Below are 13,126 nucleotides of genomic sequence, written 5' to 3'. Positions count from 1 at the left end.
TACCCGTGTGACAACTAGCCCCGGTCAGTTTTCGAGCTGTTATCCCGACTCCTCCCACAACACGTTGCGTTCATTCATCAGTCAGCGTCTTTTCGCGGCCATGGCAACATCAGGGGGTAACGGACTGTGGACCAGTCGAACGTAAAAGTGCCTCGCTCAAAGGTAAGACATCTACCTATTTCCATGGAAACGTAGAATTAAATGCAGAACACATCTATCATATCACATGTCTTTTGTAAGATTTATAAACTAACAAGTGGACTTCATATTTTGATTCCTTGCAAATCCTTTTTGTTATCGTTGGCCTAAATCTTAAGTGTATTGCACTGTTTCCTTATGGGTAATGTAGTTCCTTATTGTAGCGAGCAGTATTTGTCTGGACTTAAAGGCAAACGGAGAAAAAACTACAAATCCCATGTAACTTAATAAGCAGGTGCGGTGACTGTTGTGCTTTTCTTTCTTTTATTTTTTTTTACATACAACACGGCTTGATTTTATAGAGAAAATTGATTCTATGCTATTTTTAATAGTGTTTTTTCAGGTTAGTTCGTTTTTGTTTAAAGAAAAGACGAATTACATCCGTCCTGAAATGTATTTATTATGTGCTTCATGTTAAGTGTCCGAAAAACGGAACGGTCTTATTTTTACAGCCACTCTGTGCTCAGGGCAAAGGTTGATAAACCAAAGTTTAGTATCCTAATCCGTAGAGAAATCCTATCCTATCATTGTTATTGTTATCAGTGAAACCACACTCAGAGTGATTCAATCAGTAAAATTTACCTGATAAGATCGGAGTGTTTTAGTTATTTAATATAAAGTTCGTGCATTTAAAATGACCATAATTTTTGGTTGGCCCAAATTTTCTACAGTGGACAGGAAAAAAGTCCTGATGGGCAAAAACCTATGAATGCAACCTTTAATTAAATTTGTGAACATTCCAACCTTTAATTTAAAATTTGTATAATAATAAACTATTGGACATGTAAAGGTAACGCACCCTCATTTATGTATTTATGGTCTCTTAATGATTTTTTTCATTTTTTTTTTAAATTTACAATACAATTTTAAGAAAAGGCATATTTTGTTTTGCCCCTTTTTATCTGCTCCCCATCAGATTGAATATGGCATATTTGTATGAATGAGTGCAGCTTGCATTAATGTGCCCATACACACACTTTCAACTTGCATACACTCTTACCATCTTTAATATTATTTAATATCAGTAAAAAAGAAAAAAAGTTATACACCAAACTACTATTAAAAACAATTAATATTTAAATCTCTGTATAAATTTTAAATAGAAATGTTCACATATTCTACAAGAGGTCTGCACAGAATAGTACTACACTACACTATAAGGAAGTTGTTTTTTAATGTTATAAATATTTCTCATTCTTACATCCCCAAATACACATTCTATCTGAAGGTTTTGCTGTACATGTTCCCTGGAGCTTTTTGTTGGACAAAAAGTGTTCTGAAACAGAAGGGGACTTCTGAGATAATAGCTCTTTAAATAGTTCCTGTGTTGTATTTTGCAACATATTTTCAACAAAATTGTAGAAGAAATCTGGAAATGTGCAGAGACATTTTAATGCAGCTCTAGATGGTTTGCCAGAAGGTTCATCACTCTTCTTGTCAGAATCTCTATAAAAGTTTGATTTAGCTCACCATCATCTCTCTGTTCTTTGACATGTTTAGGACTCATGATTTTCAATCACCCGCACGTCAAACCAGCATTTCTGATGAAGCTGTGAACTAAGGTCGCATTGGAGCACTGAAGTAACGTTTGGTTTGAATATCTTTCTCACCATGAATCTGACTGAGATTTGCGACAATGCTAAGAAAGGAAGAGAATATGCACTTCTTGGGAATTATGACTCATCTATGGTGTACTATCAAGGTGTTCTACAACAGATCCACAAGCACTATCAGTCCCTCAGAGATCCTGCCCTGAAAGTCAAATGGCAACAAGTAAGGCGCTTGTATACTGTATGATTTAATCTGATATGTATTTATTTATAGTGCTGTTGCTTGTATAGGTATTAGCCAATACATACTGTGGTATTGGTACAATATATGTAATCTGAAGGACTCAAACCAATTATGCTTTCTTCCTTCTCTGAGCCCAGGTTCGGCAGGAACTGGCAGAGGAATATGAGCAGGTGAAAAGCCTTGTAAACACCCTAGAGAGTTTCAAGGTGGAAAAACCTGTGGATTTCCCCAACCCTCTGCCTGAAGAGAGCCCAAGGGACCCCGATGTGTGGCCGCCCCCTACCCCAGCTGAGCACAGGTAGAATAGGCAGCTGATTACCTAAAGCCCTGAGGAGTTCTGTCACACATCTCCTTACTTCACGCTGTCACTGTGGTGTTCACATTGTCATAAAGCACAAAATGGAATTAGCTTTGCTGCCTGAAGTGAAGACGGACATAGTTTGTGTTTTATCCAATTGTATTTACTCCATGTAACTTGTAACATCCAAGTAAAAGAACAATACCAACATGTCAGAGAAAAAAAAAAAAAACAGACTCAGAGAATTGGAAAAAGGATCACCTCCTTTTGTCAGTAATTTGTTAAACTGCTTTTGGCTTTCATTTTAACCTTTAGTCTGTTGGGATATGCCTCTGTCTCTACTAGCTTTGCAATATTTGCCCACTCTTCTTTGCAGAACTGCTCAAGTTCAGTTCAGTTTGATGATTAGCTTTTGTGGACTGCAGTCTTCAAGTCATTCCACAGATTTTCAATGAGGTTTAAGTCTGGACTCTGTCTATAGGCCATCCAAGGACAATCACCTTTTTCTCCTTCAACCACTGTGTGCTCAGTTTTGCTGTGTTCTTTGACTCATTGTCCTGTCGCTAGGTAAACCTTCCCTTTGACAACTTTCTGGCAGAAGGCAGCAGATTTGCCTCAAGAATTTGACAGTATTTTGTCCCATCCATTTTTTCTTCTATCCTGACTAGTGCGCCGGTCCCTGCTGCCGAGAAACACCCCAAAACAGGACATTAGCACCTCCATGCTTTACTGGAGGAATGCAGTTATTTGGATGTTGAGCTGTGTTGGATTTCCACCAGACATATTGTTTGGTGTTGAGGCCAAATAATTCAATTTTAGTCTCATCTGCCTCAAAATCTTCACGTTGTGTTTTGGCAAAGCCAACGTGTCTGCATGTGGTCTTTCTTGAGGAGTGGCTTTTTTCTTGTAGTCCTCTCATACAAGCCACATATTTGGAGAATTTGTGATATTGTTGTCATATGCACACAATGACCACTCTTTGTCATAAATTCCTGTGACTGCTTCAGAGTTGTTATAGTCCTCTTGGTAACCTCTCTGAGCAGTGTCCTCCTGGCTCTTTCATCCAGTTTGGAGAGACGTCCTGATCCAGGGAGGCTCTGTGTTGTATCAAATACCTCCCACTTCTTATTAATAGACTACACTGTGCTTCTAGGCATTGATAAAGCCTTTGATTTTTTTGTATCCATCTCCTGATTTGTTCCTGTCCATAGCTTTATCCCGTAGATCTTTTGAAAGTGCCTTTACACCTGTAGTTGATTGTTTGCTTCAGTTGAACTACCACAGACTGAAATGCTCCAGGAAAGCTCTTTTCATGCTGAGCTAATCAAAAGTTGAGAGTCAAATGGCTTTATGTGCCATTGAGAAGGTGATTAACTACACCTGATTGTACACTGGCAGTATATATATATGTGTTTATGTATGTGTATTTGTTTCAGGATTCTTTGATTAAAACATTTTTTAAGTGTCTTTGCTGTAACTTTTGACCAATTGAATGCTTCCTTGCATCCAATGTATTATACAGACATTATATACATCTATAAATTATATTGACTAAATTGATAAAAAAAATCAACCCTGATATCAACCCTGTGATATCACACTGTCTGGTCATAGGGGACCTGTCCAGGTGAAGAAGCCAATCACTGTATCAAAGCCCCAGAGAAAAGACTCCCCTGGAATGCAGCATCGTGGACCCATGGGGAGAGGCCAGCCAAACGTGAAATCAGAGAGGCCCAACACCCGCGACGGCCGTGGAAATAAACCTAAGGATGAAAAAGTAAGTTATTCAAACTATTGGGCTGAATGTACAAACTGAGGAATCTTAGTCTGAATTGGAATTATGGTTAATTTAGTTTCAGGATTTCTAAGTACCTATTATAGTATGTTGCAGAAATGTGTCCTGCCTGTTTGTGTTTTCAGAGTAAGAAGAATGCCCAGGAGGGTGCTGCTGATGTGGAACAGAGGAAGTTTGATGGCGCAGGCTATGACAGCGATCTGGTGGATGCGCTGGAGAGGGACATTGTGTCCCGGAATCCCAATATCCACTGGTATTGTGCCATTTTAGTGCTAGTTTTACTGTTCAAGGACTTAGCAGAACATAGTATACAAAATAAATGTTTTATACAATTATGTTGCTCATTTGCTATAATTAAATTGAATTATGTGTGATATTTCATTACTTTGCACTCTAGATGTTGAGTGAAAAACTGGGCATGGCACAATCATGAATTTGTGCTGTTGATTAATTGTCAAACCAATAATCGTGATTAACGATTTAATTGTCTGTCGTGCTCATGTCCCTTACAGTATGAGCCTAATACATTATTAAAAAAATGTATATATGCCCATTTGATTTGCTTTAATGCAGTGACAATCTATTTTAAAACTGAAGATATTTCTCTTTAATTTTGGTACAATTAACATTCACACAGGAGCCCACTAATAATGGGTGAATATTAATTTTGAGGTTTATGCACTTACATTTCCCTTTTTGAATGGCAAACTGCACAATTATAACAATTATAAGTAATCTTTCTGTCTATAAAAATCAAATGCAAATGCAAATCAGCCCTGAAAATGTGAAAATCCTCTGGGCTTAGGAATTGGCTGAATAAATGGTGATGCAGTAAGTTTAGTTTTCATACTTGACCAGACAGATAAGTAGCATGTTGAGTCAGCGACAGCTGTCAGTCACAGTGGCAGTTAGTGATTCAGTGCTGGATGGTGATTCAGGCAAGCTGTCACGTGTTACTGTTCCTGCAGGGATGACATCGCAGATCTGGAAGATGCCAAAAAGCTGCTGAGAGAGGCAGTGGTCCTGCCTATGTGGATGCCAGACTTCTTCAAGGGGATCCGCCGCCCGTGGAAGGTTAATATGTTAGATGACACCTGATGCCAGAGTTTGACATCTGAGCATACGCGCATATGGATTCATAGTCTGTCAATACTATGTTTTTGCCAACATTTATGTGCCCATTTGTTTCCATTTCTGGTGAGCATGGTTTTTAGTCCAGCAGGGGGCGCAGTTATACTAGCTAATTATGTAGGACAGAACGCACATTCTTCAAAGCGGTGCTGTATCTTTAGTCACAGATTGAGTATGGCTAATATATTTCACCTTCAGTTTGTTTTCCACACGCCATCTGTTTTATTTAAGTGTTTTTATCTCAAACCATCAGCTGCATCTTTGTGTTTTAAATGTGTGCCCATGTGAAGTCATCTTGTTTTTAAACTATCAGGGGGTGCTGATGGTGGGCCCTCCGGGCACAGGGAAGACCATGTTGGCTAAAGCGGTTGCGACCGAATGTGGCACAACATTTTTCAATGTGTCGTCCTCCACGCTGACCTCAAAGTACAGGGGAGAGTCTGAGAAACTGGTGCGGCTCCTCTTTGAAATGGTGAGCCAAGATATCATTTGATATTGATTTAGGATCAGGAGTTAACTAGGCCTCAGGGCACAAATCATCGAAAATGTCCCAGATATTTAAAATGTTACATTTACACAGCTGGATGACACTCTGTCAGGGAAATATTATTTAGTTCGTCAGTCAGTTAGACAACAATATGCCTTCATAAAAACAAACAAAATACCACCGAAAATAGATTTTGATTTTAAATTAAAGGGCAAATGTGCTGTGTGTTTTCTAGAGGAAAACAATTAGTTTGTTTGATAAAGGAAACAAATAGAGAACACGTACGCCCTCATGAAATGTAAAAGTACTCATAAAGGTCAGTGTTGATTTTACATAAATGGAAATATGCTGTGTTTTGATAGGAAAATGTCAGTAAGTTATGTAGAAACTGTAGTCAGTCAGTAAGTTAGTTAGCCAGCTAGTTAGTTATGCCGTCAGGAAAGCCAAAAAAAATGGGCATTACAATGTTTTATTAGAGAAAAGGTTTTGTCAGTTAGTTAGGTTGCCTGATTGTTAGAGAAAAAAATGAAATATGAAATGTGAATAGAAAAAACTCTGACACAACTGAATGACACATTGTTTATTTATATAAGAAAAAAGGCTAGTTAGTTAGTTATTTCATTAAAAATAAAAAATAAAAAAACAATCCCGACTCTGATGGAGTTAAAAATAATTAACATTATATTTAATAAACTAAAAAAGTTATTTTTTGCTTTAACAGGCTCGTTTTTATGCTCCTGCAACTATTTTTATTGATGAGATTGACTCTATTTGTGGGAGGCGGGGCACCTCAGACGAACATGAGGCCAGTCGCCGAGTGAAGTCAGAATTACTCGTGCAGATGGATGGTGAGTTTTGTCTAGTAGGCGACTCTGTTATGATATTATATTGAATGATGTAGCCTTATTTGAACACTCACCCATGTAATGGCATCAGGCGTAGGAGGTGCGCAAGAGAATGATGATCCCTCTAAAATGGTAATGGTCCTGGCTGCCACTAACTTCCCCTGGGACATTGATGAGGCTCTAAGAAGACGACTGGAGAAGAGGATCTACATTCCACTACCCACTGGTAATCTAACACCCTCACACACAAGCGCCCATCAACAGGAAAACGTTCTCCGGCAGTCACGGCTCTTCTGATTTCTCCATACATGTCACCCACTCATAAATGAACCAGCCTGACTAATTTCTCTCCATTCACACTGTGCTGTGTAGTTCAGTTAGTTAGTCATTGCTCACGAGCTTTCATTGTCTAATGCAACTCCTTTGTTATAGTAACAGGGCCTGGATTTTTGCATTTTAAATTGTGAAAATATGTCACATTTTAAAAAGGTCATGTAAATACAAACAAAAGGAAGTTTATTTCTAGGAACATGAAGATGTTTCTAATTGTGCCATTTTTTTCCCTGACACATAAGCACATTTTGAAATATGAATAATTAAAATCAAAATAACAAAGGCATTTGCAAATACTTTATAATAAAATGATCATTTTTTTGTTTTGTTTTGTTTTCATTGCTTATTTAATATAACTTAAATAAAATAATCAAATTTAAATTAAATAAAAAAAATTTTCCTGGAAAATAAGTCGCATGAGTCGGATTGGTTCAAAACTGCTTTGTGGAGAGGAACAAAAAACAAATAAGTTATTAAATTCAGAAATAATGTAAAATACCAGGTAAATAATTACAAATAAAAGAAATATAATATTACATTTTACAAACATTATATAAAAAATATTATTCTAGTTCTCCTTACTCCACAACAAATAACAAATGCATTTAATAGTTTTCATAGAAGAACAAGGATTGAAAAAAAAAAAAAATTGTGGCATTCCAAATAAACAACATTTATTTTAAACATCAAGCTTAAACAAATTTATTTAAAGTGAAACTAAAACTATGATGATAAAAAAAATGATAAAATGATCAGATGATAAAAAATTCTAAAATACCAACTTTTCATCAAACAATTACTGGACTCCACAGCTCAAGGACGGGCAGAACTCTTAAAGATCAACCTAAGGGAAGTGGAAGTGGCATCTGATGTGGATCTGACCCTCATCGCTGAGAAAATTGAGGGTTATTCAGGAGCTGACATCACCAACGTCTGCAGGTACAGTATGTTTTCAGGATTACAGATAACACCTTGTCCTAACTGAACATGATGTGACAGGTTTCAAGCATCAAGTCATTTTTGTACTCTTGCTAAAAATGTATTGCGGTGTAAAAAGTCCAAAATCACAGCCAAAAAGAACATATTCAAGCTCAACAGTGCTTGCCTTTATTTTATTTCTTTATTTTTTCCTTTCTTTTCACCCCTCCATTGTTGCAGAACATTCCTGAAGAGAAGAGCCATCTTGAACCATGCAACAAGATTTAGTTGTTTCGTGGACTTATTCGTCCCATTAATCAATTTAGTATGGAGTTATAAGTTTTGTTTTTGCATAATAAGGGAGAGGAGAAAGTATTTACTATCTTGCACTTGGATTCGGTTTACTCAAAAATGGAAAATTGCTAAAAATGTACCCTGATCTTCTGATGTATACGAGTTTGTGTATTCATCAGAACATATTTGGAGAAATTTAGCATTAAATCACTTGCTCAACAATGGATCATCAGCAGTGAATGGGTGCCGTCAAACAGCTGATTAAAAACATCACAATGATCCACAAGACTCCAGTCCATCAGATAACATTGTGTGAGGCAAAAAACATTGTTTGTAATAAATACCTAGAAACAGTTTTAACTACAAACTACTGCTTCCAGATAAAATAAGTCCTCCATCCATGATATTGCCTTCTCCAGTGAGAAAGTCATCTTAAATCATTCTGAATCATGAAAGAAATATGCACAGATCCCACATAGTTATAAGCAAATGGTGCCAAAACAGTTCAAAACAAATATGTTGTTGGATTTTTATGTGAGAGTACAACAGGGAATTGACTTGGATTGATAGTGGACTATTTTTGCCAGAAGCAACAGTTTAATGATGGATTTGTTTATTAAAAACAGTTCAGAAGACATGAAATGATTAAGTGAGTCATGTGGGTTAATTGTGGATTTATAATGTTGTTTTTATAGCTGTTTGGATTCTTATTCCGATGGCACCCATTCACTGCACAGAATTCATTAGTAAGTAAATGATGCAATGCTAAATTTCTCAGAATCTGTTTTAATGAAGAAACAAACTCATCTACATTTTGGATGGCCTGAGTGTGGGCAGATTTTGGTGTGTACTATTCCTTTAAATGAAGCTTCATGCTCCAAACATAAATTGATGGTGTTGGTTTGACTTTGTGCTCTCAGAGATGCATCGATGATGGCGATGCGACGGAGGATCCAGGGTCTGAGTCCGGAGGAGATCCGTGCTCTCTCTAAAGATGAGCTGCAGATGCCAGTCACCATGGAGGACTTTGAGCTTGCACTCAAAAAGATCTCAAAATCCGTCTCGGCTGCAGACCTGGAGAAATACGAGTCCTGGATGTCTGAGTTTGGGTCTGTGTAAAAAAAAAGACAGCTACGAGATAAGTGTCAATGTGGGAGAACACATTGTGGACCAATACTTGAGAAAAGGGCACCGTTTTATGTTTCAAGACATTTTAATATGCAAAGATGATACAGAAAACCAGTGTTCTGATGCGTTTGGACATGTTCGGATTAAAAAAGTTGCACCCTCATTTGTCAGAAATGCACCACCAATTGTGTATGACACTGAGCCACATTTATTTGTTCCTAGCATCAGTTTCAAGTGTTTCTAACTTCATTCTCTGCTAACAGATGGAAATCACTTGTGTTGCTAATGACCTGTCTTAAGTTTCAAAACTGAAACGCCTGTGAAAATGATACTTGACAAGGGAGACCAGCATAATCCTGGTGCTGTGCTGGATGTTTTTTTTTATGTTTACTAGTGTGTAGATATTCATATGTGCTGTGTTCTTTTATTTGTTTTACTTGATAGTTCTAATAAAATTAACATTTGTTCTCTACCTATTTAATGTCAAAATGTACTTATGTTCTTTTAAAATAAAAACTGTTTTAGGATTTACTTAGTATTTTTTTTTTGTCAGATATTGCTAGTAATAAAAAAATAATAATTCAAGAAACTGCAATTAATGCATTGATTTAAACATGAAATTCTGAAATGGAAAGACAGAAACTGTATTTTATAATGATACTAAATACAAATGATACAAGATAAAAAAAATTTTTTTTACAGTTTGCATATGATTTAGCAGTGCATGATGTTCCAAAGAAAAACATTGTCTTCATAATCTTTCATCAAAATATAATAACTTGGTCTAGCTCTGAAACAAACAAAAAAATTGTTTCGGATGATGTCATCAAGACTGCAGGCTTTGGCATAATATCAACAGATTAATTCGAACTCCGTCCACATTTTGTTAACCAAGTAATTTTTAGTGGATAAAATGAAGTCCCACCCTTCTTGTTTTTCGTCTTACATTAGCAAAATTTCTGTATAATTTCACAGACTAAAAAGGACTGTTGTCTATTGTCAATAGTGAGGCATAGCTTGCAAGTCTCTTTTCTAACAAGCAGGATTCTGCTGGCGAATCTGAGTGAAACCATTGTGAAATTTGTGTAGTGAAACCCTCTTCTCTCACAAGAACTTTCCAATTGCATGGATTCCTATTGAAATGACTAGAATTCACCTGCAAAAATTTGCCGAACAATGATAAATGTTACCACACATTTACAAGTTACAAATTGGAATCATTGTCCAAAATGTCACAAATAAAAAATCATTTTACAACTGGAACTCTGCCATCAACACATCTGATGTTCAAGCATTTACAGTTTTTATGGCAGCTTAGTAGAAACCAGATCTGGATCCATGATGGGCGATGAGTTTGTGAATTTGTTCTTGTGTCCTACAGCAGCAGAAGTGTGTGACTCAGTCGTCTGGAGGGAGGACAGTGGGGGAAGAGGATGACTCTGTTGTTGTGGACCGTGCTGTGTGAGCGTGGGCGGTGTGTGGAGTTTATTGTTTTCTGACAACATCAGAGTTAATGCGCTGACCGTCATGATGTGTTGTCTTCCCGAAGCGAAGTTTCCTGATTGTTATGAAATTGTCTATTGTTCTTTTTTTATTTTTTCTCCTTCACCCAGTTTTGGCCAGCATTAGAAGTCACAAACTGACAGAACTAAACTAGCATGGCGCAGCACCATACCATCACAGATAGCATCCAGTTAAATTGATCAGCAGGTTTTGAGTTTGTGTGGATCCAGATGGACATGGCAGCTAGTGTATATCCAAAGAGAGTGAGTGTGAATGAATCATAAGTATGGACATCAGTACGACCGGCTGACGAGAGGCTGATTTTTTTTTTTTTTTTTTTTAATTATGTAAAAAGCTGTACACATTTCATACATATGCTTTTATCTGTGTCGACAGCATATTTATACATGTTAATCTAATATAATTAAAAATTTAACTAATGTCCAAAAATGATCTATACTTAAAATGCTTCCAATAATTCCAATAAGAGTTATACACACTTACTGGCCAGACAAGGGAGGATGGATCCATGCCTTCATGTTCTTTACGCCAAATCCTGACCCTACCATCTGAATGTCACAGCAGAAATCAAGACTCATCAGACCAGGCAACGTTTTTCCCAATCTTCTGTTGTCATTTTGGTGAGCCTGTGCGAATTGTAGCCTTCGGTTCTTAACTGACAAGAGCGGCACCCGGTGTGGTCTTCTGCTGCTGTAGCCCATCTGCTTCAGGGTTTGACGTGTTGTGCGTTCAGAGATGGTATTCTGCATAACTTGGTTGTTAATCTGTTAATCTGTTTTTTTTTTAGATCTGGTGGTTTTTATATATATATATATATATATATATATATATATATATATATATATATATATATAAACCTGCAGAGTCATTACATCTGTTGCATTTAGATAGAAAGATGTGTTTATTAAATAACTCTACATAAATTTGTATTTGTTAATGGCACCATATCCGCACAAAAGCGTTTGAAGACATTTTCTGTAGGATAGACACATGCAAACTCTGTACTGAAGATATAAATGCCTTTTGTGTGAATATTTGTGGTTTCTATAATGGGCGTTTGAGAATTCACAGTTTTATGTACTGCATTCTGAGAAACTCAGATGATTTTATGCTCTGAAAGTTAATCTGGTGGTTTTGAGAGCAAGGAGAGTTTCAAGAAGGCTTCTGTGCTGCACTTGATACTTCTTGGCATTGTGTGCTTCTGCTCTCGGTTTCAGACCTCAGCTGTGTTGCAGTTTCTAATATGTCCCACGAGATTATGCTTTTGTCCGTTGTTGCTCTTCATCACCAAATTTCCTGTTTTACACATGTGAGCCCCAGTGCCTTAGAGAGAACAGAGTTTCCTGAAATGAATACACATTGCAATACGACCTGTTTGAAACCCTGTGGGACGGTCTCAGGAAGGCCTGCATAGGTAATAACATTCAATCTTTGTTGAATTTTATTGAAACTGAGGGCAATTACTTATCTCGGATGGTGATCATACCATCTGACATACAGTAGAACTAATCTGTAATGTCAATATTTTCCTATTTGTGTGTATATATAAACACTTTCTTGCTGTTCTTTTCCCACATTACCGGATGGAACTGTCATTCTTGGGCTGCTGGCCATAGTCAGTGACAGAGCCAAAATTCTAATCGCTAGGGTCTCCCTCTCATCAGACCAACCCAGCATGTTCAGCTATGCTAGACTGCTGTGCTCTGACATTGTTAGCGAGATACAGGATATCCCTGAAGGGGAGAGACAGCTAAACAATCTCAGACATAATCAACATTGTTTGTTAACAAACAGTAAGCCAGAAATTCTTCTCGATGATAACGCCCCACGCCCAACAGACAACAGTACATCGTGAGCCCTTGTCAACATTTCCACCCCTAAATATGGATGTAGAGTATTCCGAACATATGCTTGAATAGCAAATAGTAATATTAAACACTTCCAGTAAACGTACTGAACTGCCAAGTTCAGAGTCAAACCTTCAATCCTGCAACTACTAATGGAATAAAAGCACACGTGTGTAGGACTATAGGACTTATAAATAATATAGTCCTATTATTTAAGGGCAGTCGGAGGCCTTGTTTATATCAGTATCATGGACATCAGTGTTATTTTTAGTATCAGTGAGATACTATAAGAGTTTTTAAAATTTTGAATTAGTTTTTGTCTTTTTACAAGACAAACATAAATAAAAATAATAATAAAATAGACCAAAAACACAACTAAACTACTAACATTTTGTCATTTTGATTAGGTTTTAAAGATACATCTATATATTTTTATTTATTTTATTTTTTTTATTAATTTTCAGTTTCAGTTTAAGTCATAGTACATCTATGTTAAACTAAATGAAAAGGGGAAATGTTGTTTTGGTTACTAGC

The 13,126-nt window shown here is 36.8% G+C and overlaps 1 protein-coding gene across 2 annotated transcripts; it reads left to right on the top strand.

The window, feature by feature from the left end:
- Positions 1-62: 62 nt before the first annotated feature.
- On the top strand, positions 63-9,697 carry LOC113054638 (katanin p60 ATPase-containing subunit A-like 1). Of its 2 annotated transcripts, XM_026220319.1 has the most exons (11): positions 63-162; positions 1,699-1,971; positions 2,130-2,290; positions 3,905-4,067; positions 4,211-4,338; positions 5,054-5,159; positions 5,530-5,688; positions 6,425-6,551; positions 6,640-6,774; positions 7,694-7,820; positions 9,014-9,212. In XM_026220319.1, the coding sequence occupies exons 2-11, from the start codon at positions 1,810-1,812 to the stop codon at positions 9,210-9,212; spliced, it is 1,467 nt and encodes a 488-aa protein (XP_026076104.1). In that variant the 5' UTR covers positions 63-162; positions 1,699-1,809. The 2 variants fall into 2 exon arrangements, with proteins under 2 accessions (XP_026076104.1, XP_026076105.1); XM_026220320.1 differs by lacking the exon at positions 63-162 and having other exon boundaries at positions 1,810-1,971; positions 9,014-9,697.
- The last annotated feature ends 3,429 nt before the right edge of the window (positions 9,698-13,126 follow it).

Source organism: Carassius auratus, chromosome 35, assembly GCF_003368295.1.
Source record: "Carassius auratus strain Wakin chromosome 35, ASM336829v1, whole genome shotgun sequence".
Taxonomy (NCBI): Eukaryota; Metazoa; Chordata; class Actinopteri; order Cypriniformes; family Cyprinidae; genus Carassius; species Carassius auratus.
Note: the sequence above shows the minus strand (reverse complement) of the source record. Positions and strands in the feature narration are given on the sequence as shown.

Coding starts and splice junctions, on each gene's coding strand:
- LOC113054638 (XM_026220320.1), top strand. CDS start 1,810: ATGAATCTGACTGAGATTTGCGACAATGCTAAGAAAGGAAGAGAATAT. Junction 4,068..4,210: donor ATAAACCTAAGGATGAAAAA/GTAAGTTATTCA, acceptor TTGTGTTTTCAG/AGTAAGAAGAATGCCCAGGA. Junction 7,821..9,013: donor GACATCACCAACGTCTGCAG/GTACAGTATGTT, acceptor TTGTGCTCTCAG/AGATGCATCGATGATGGCGA.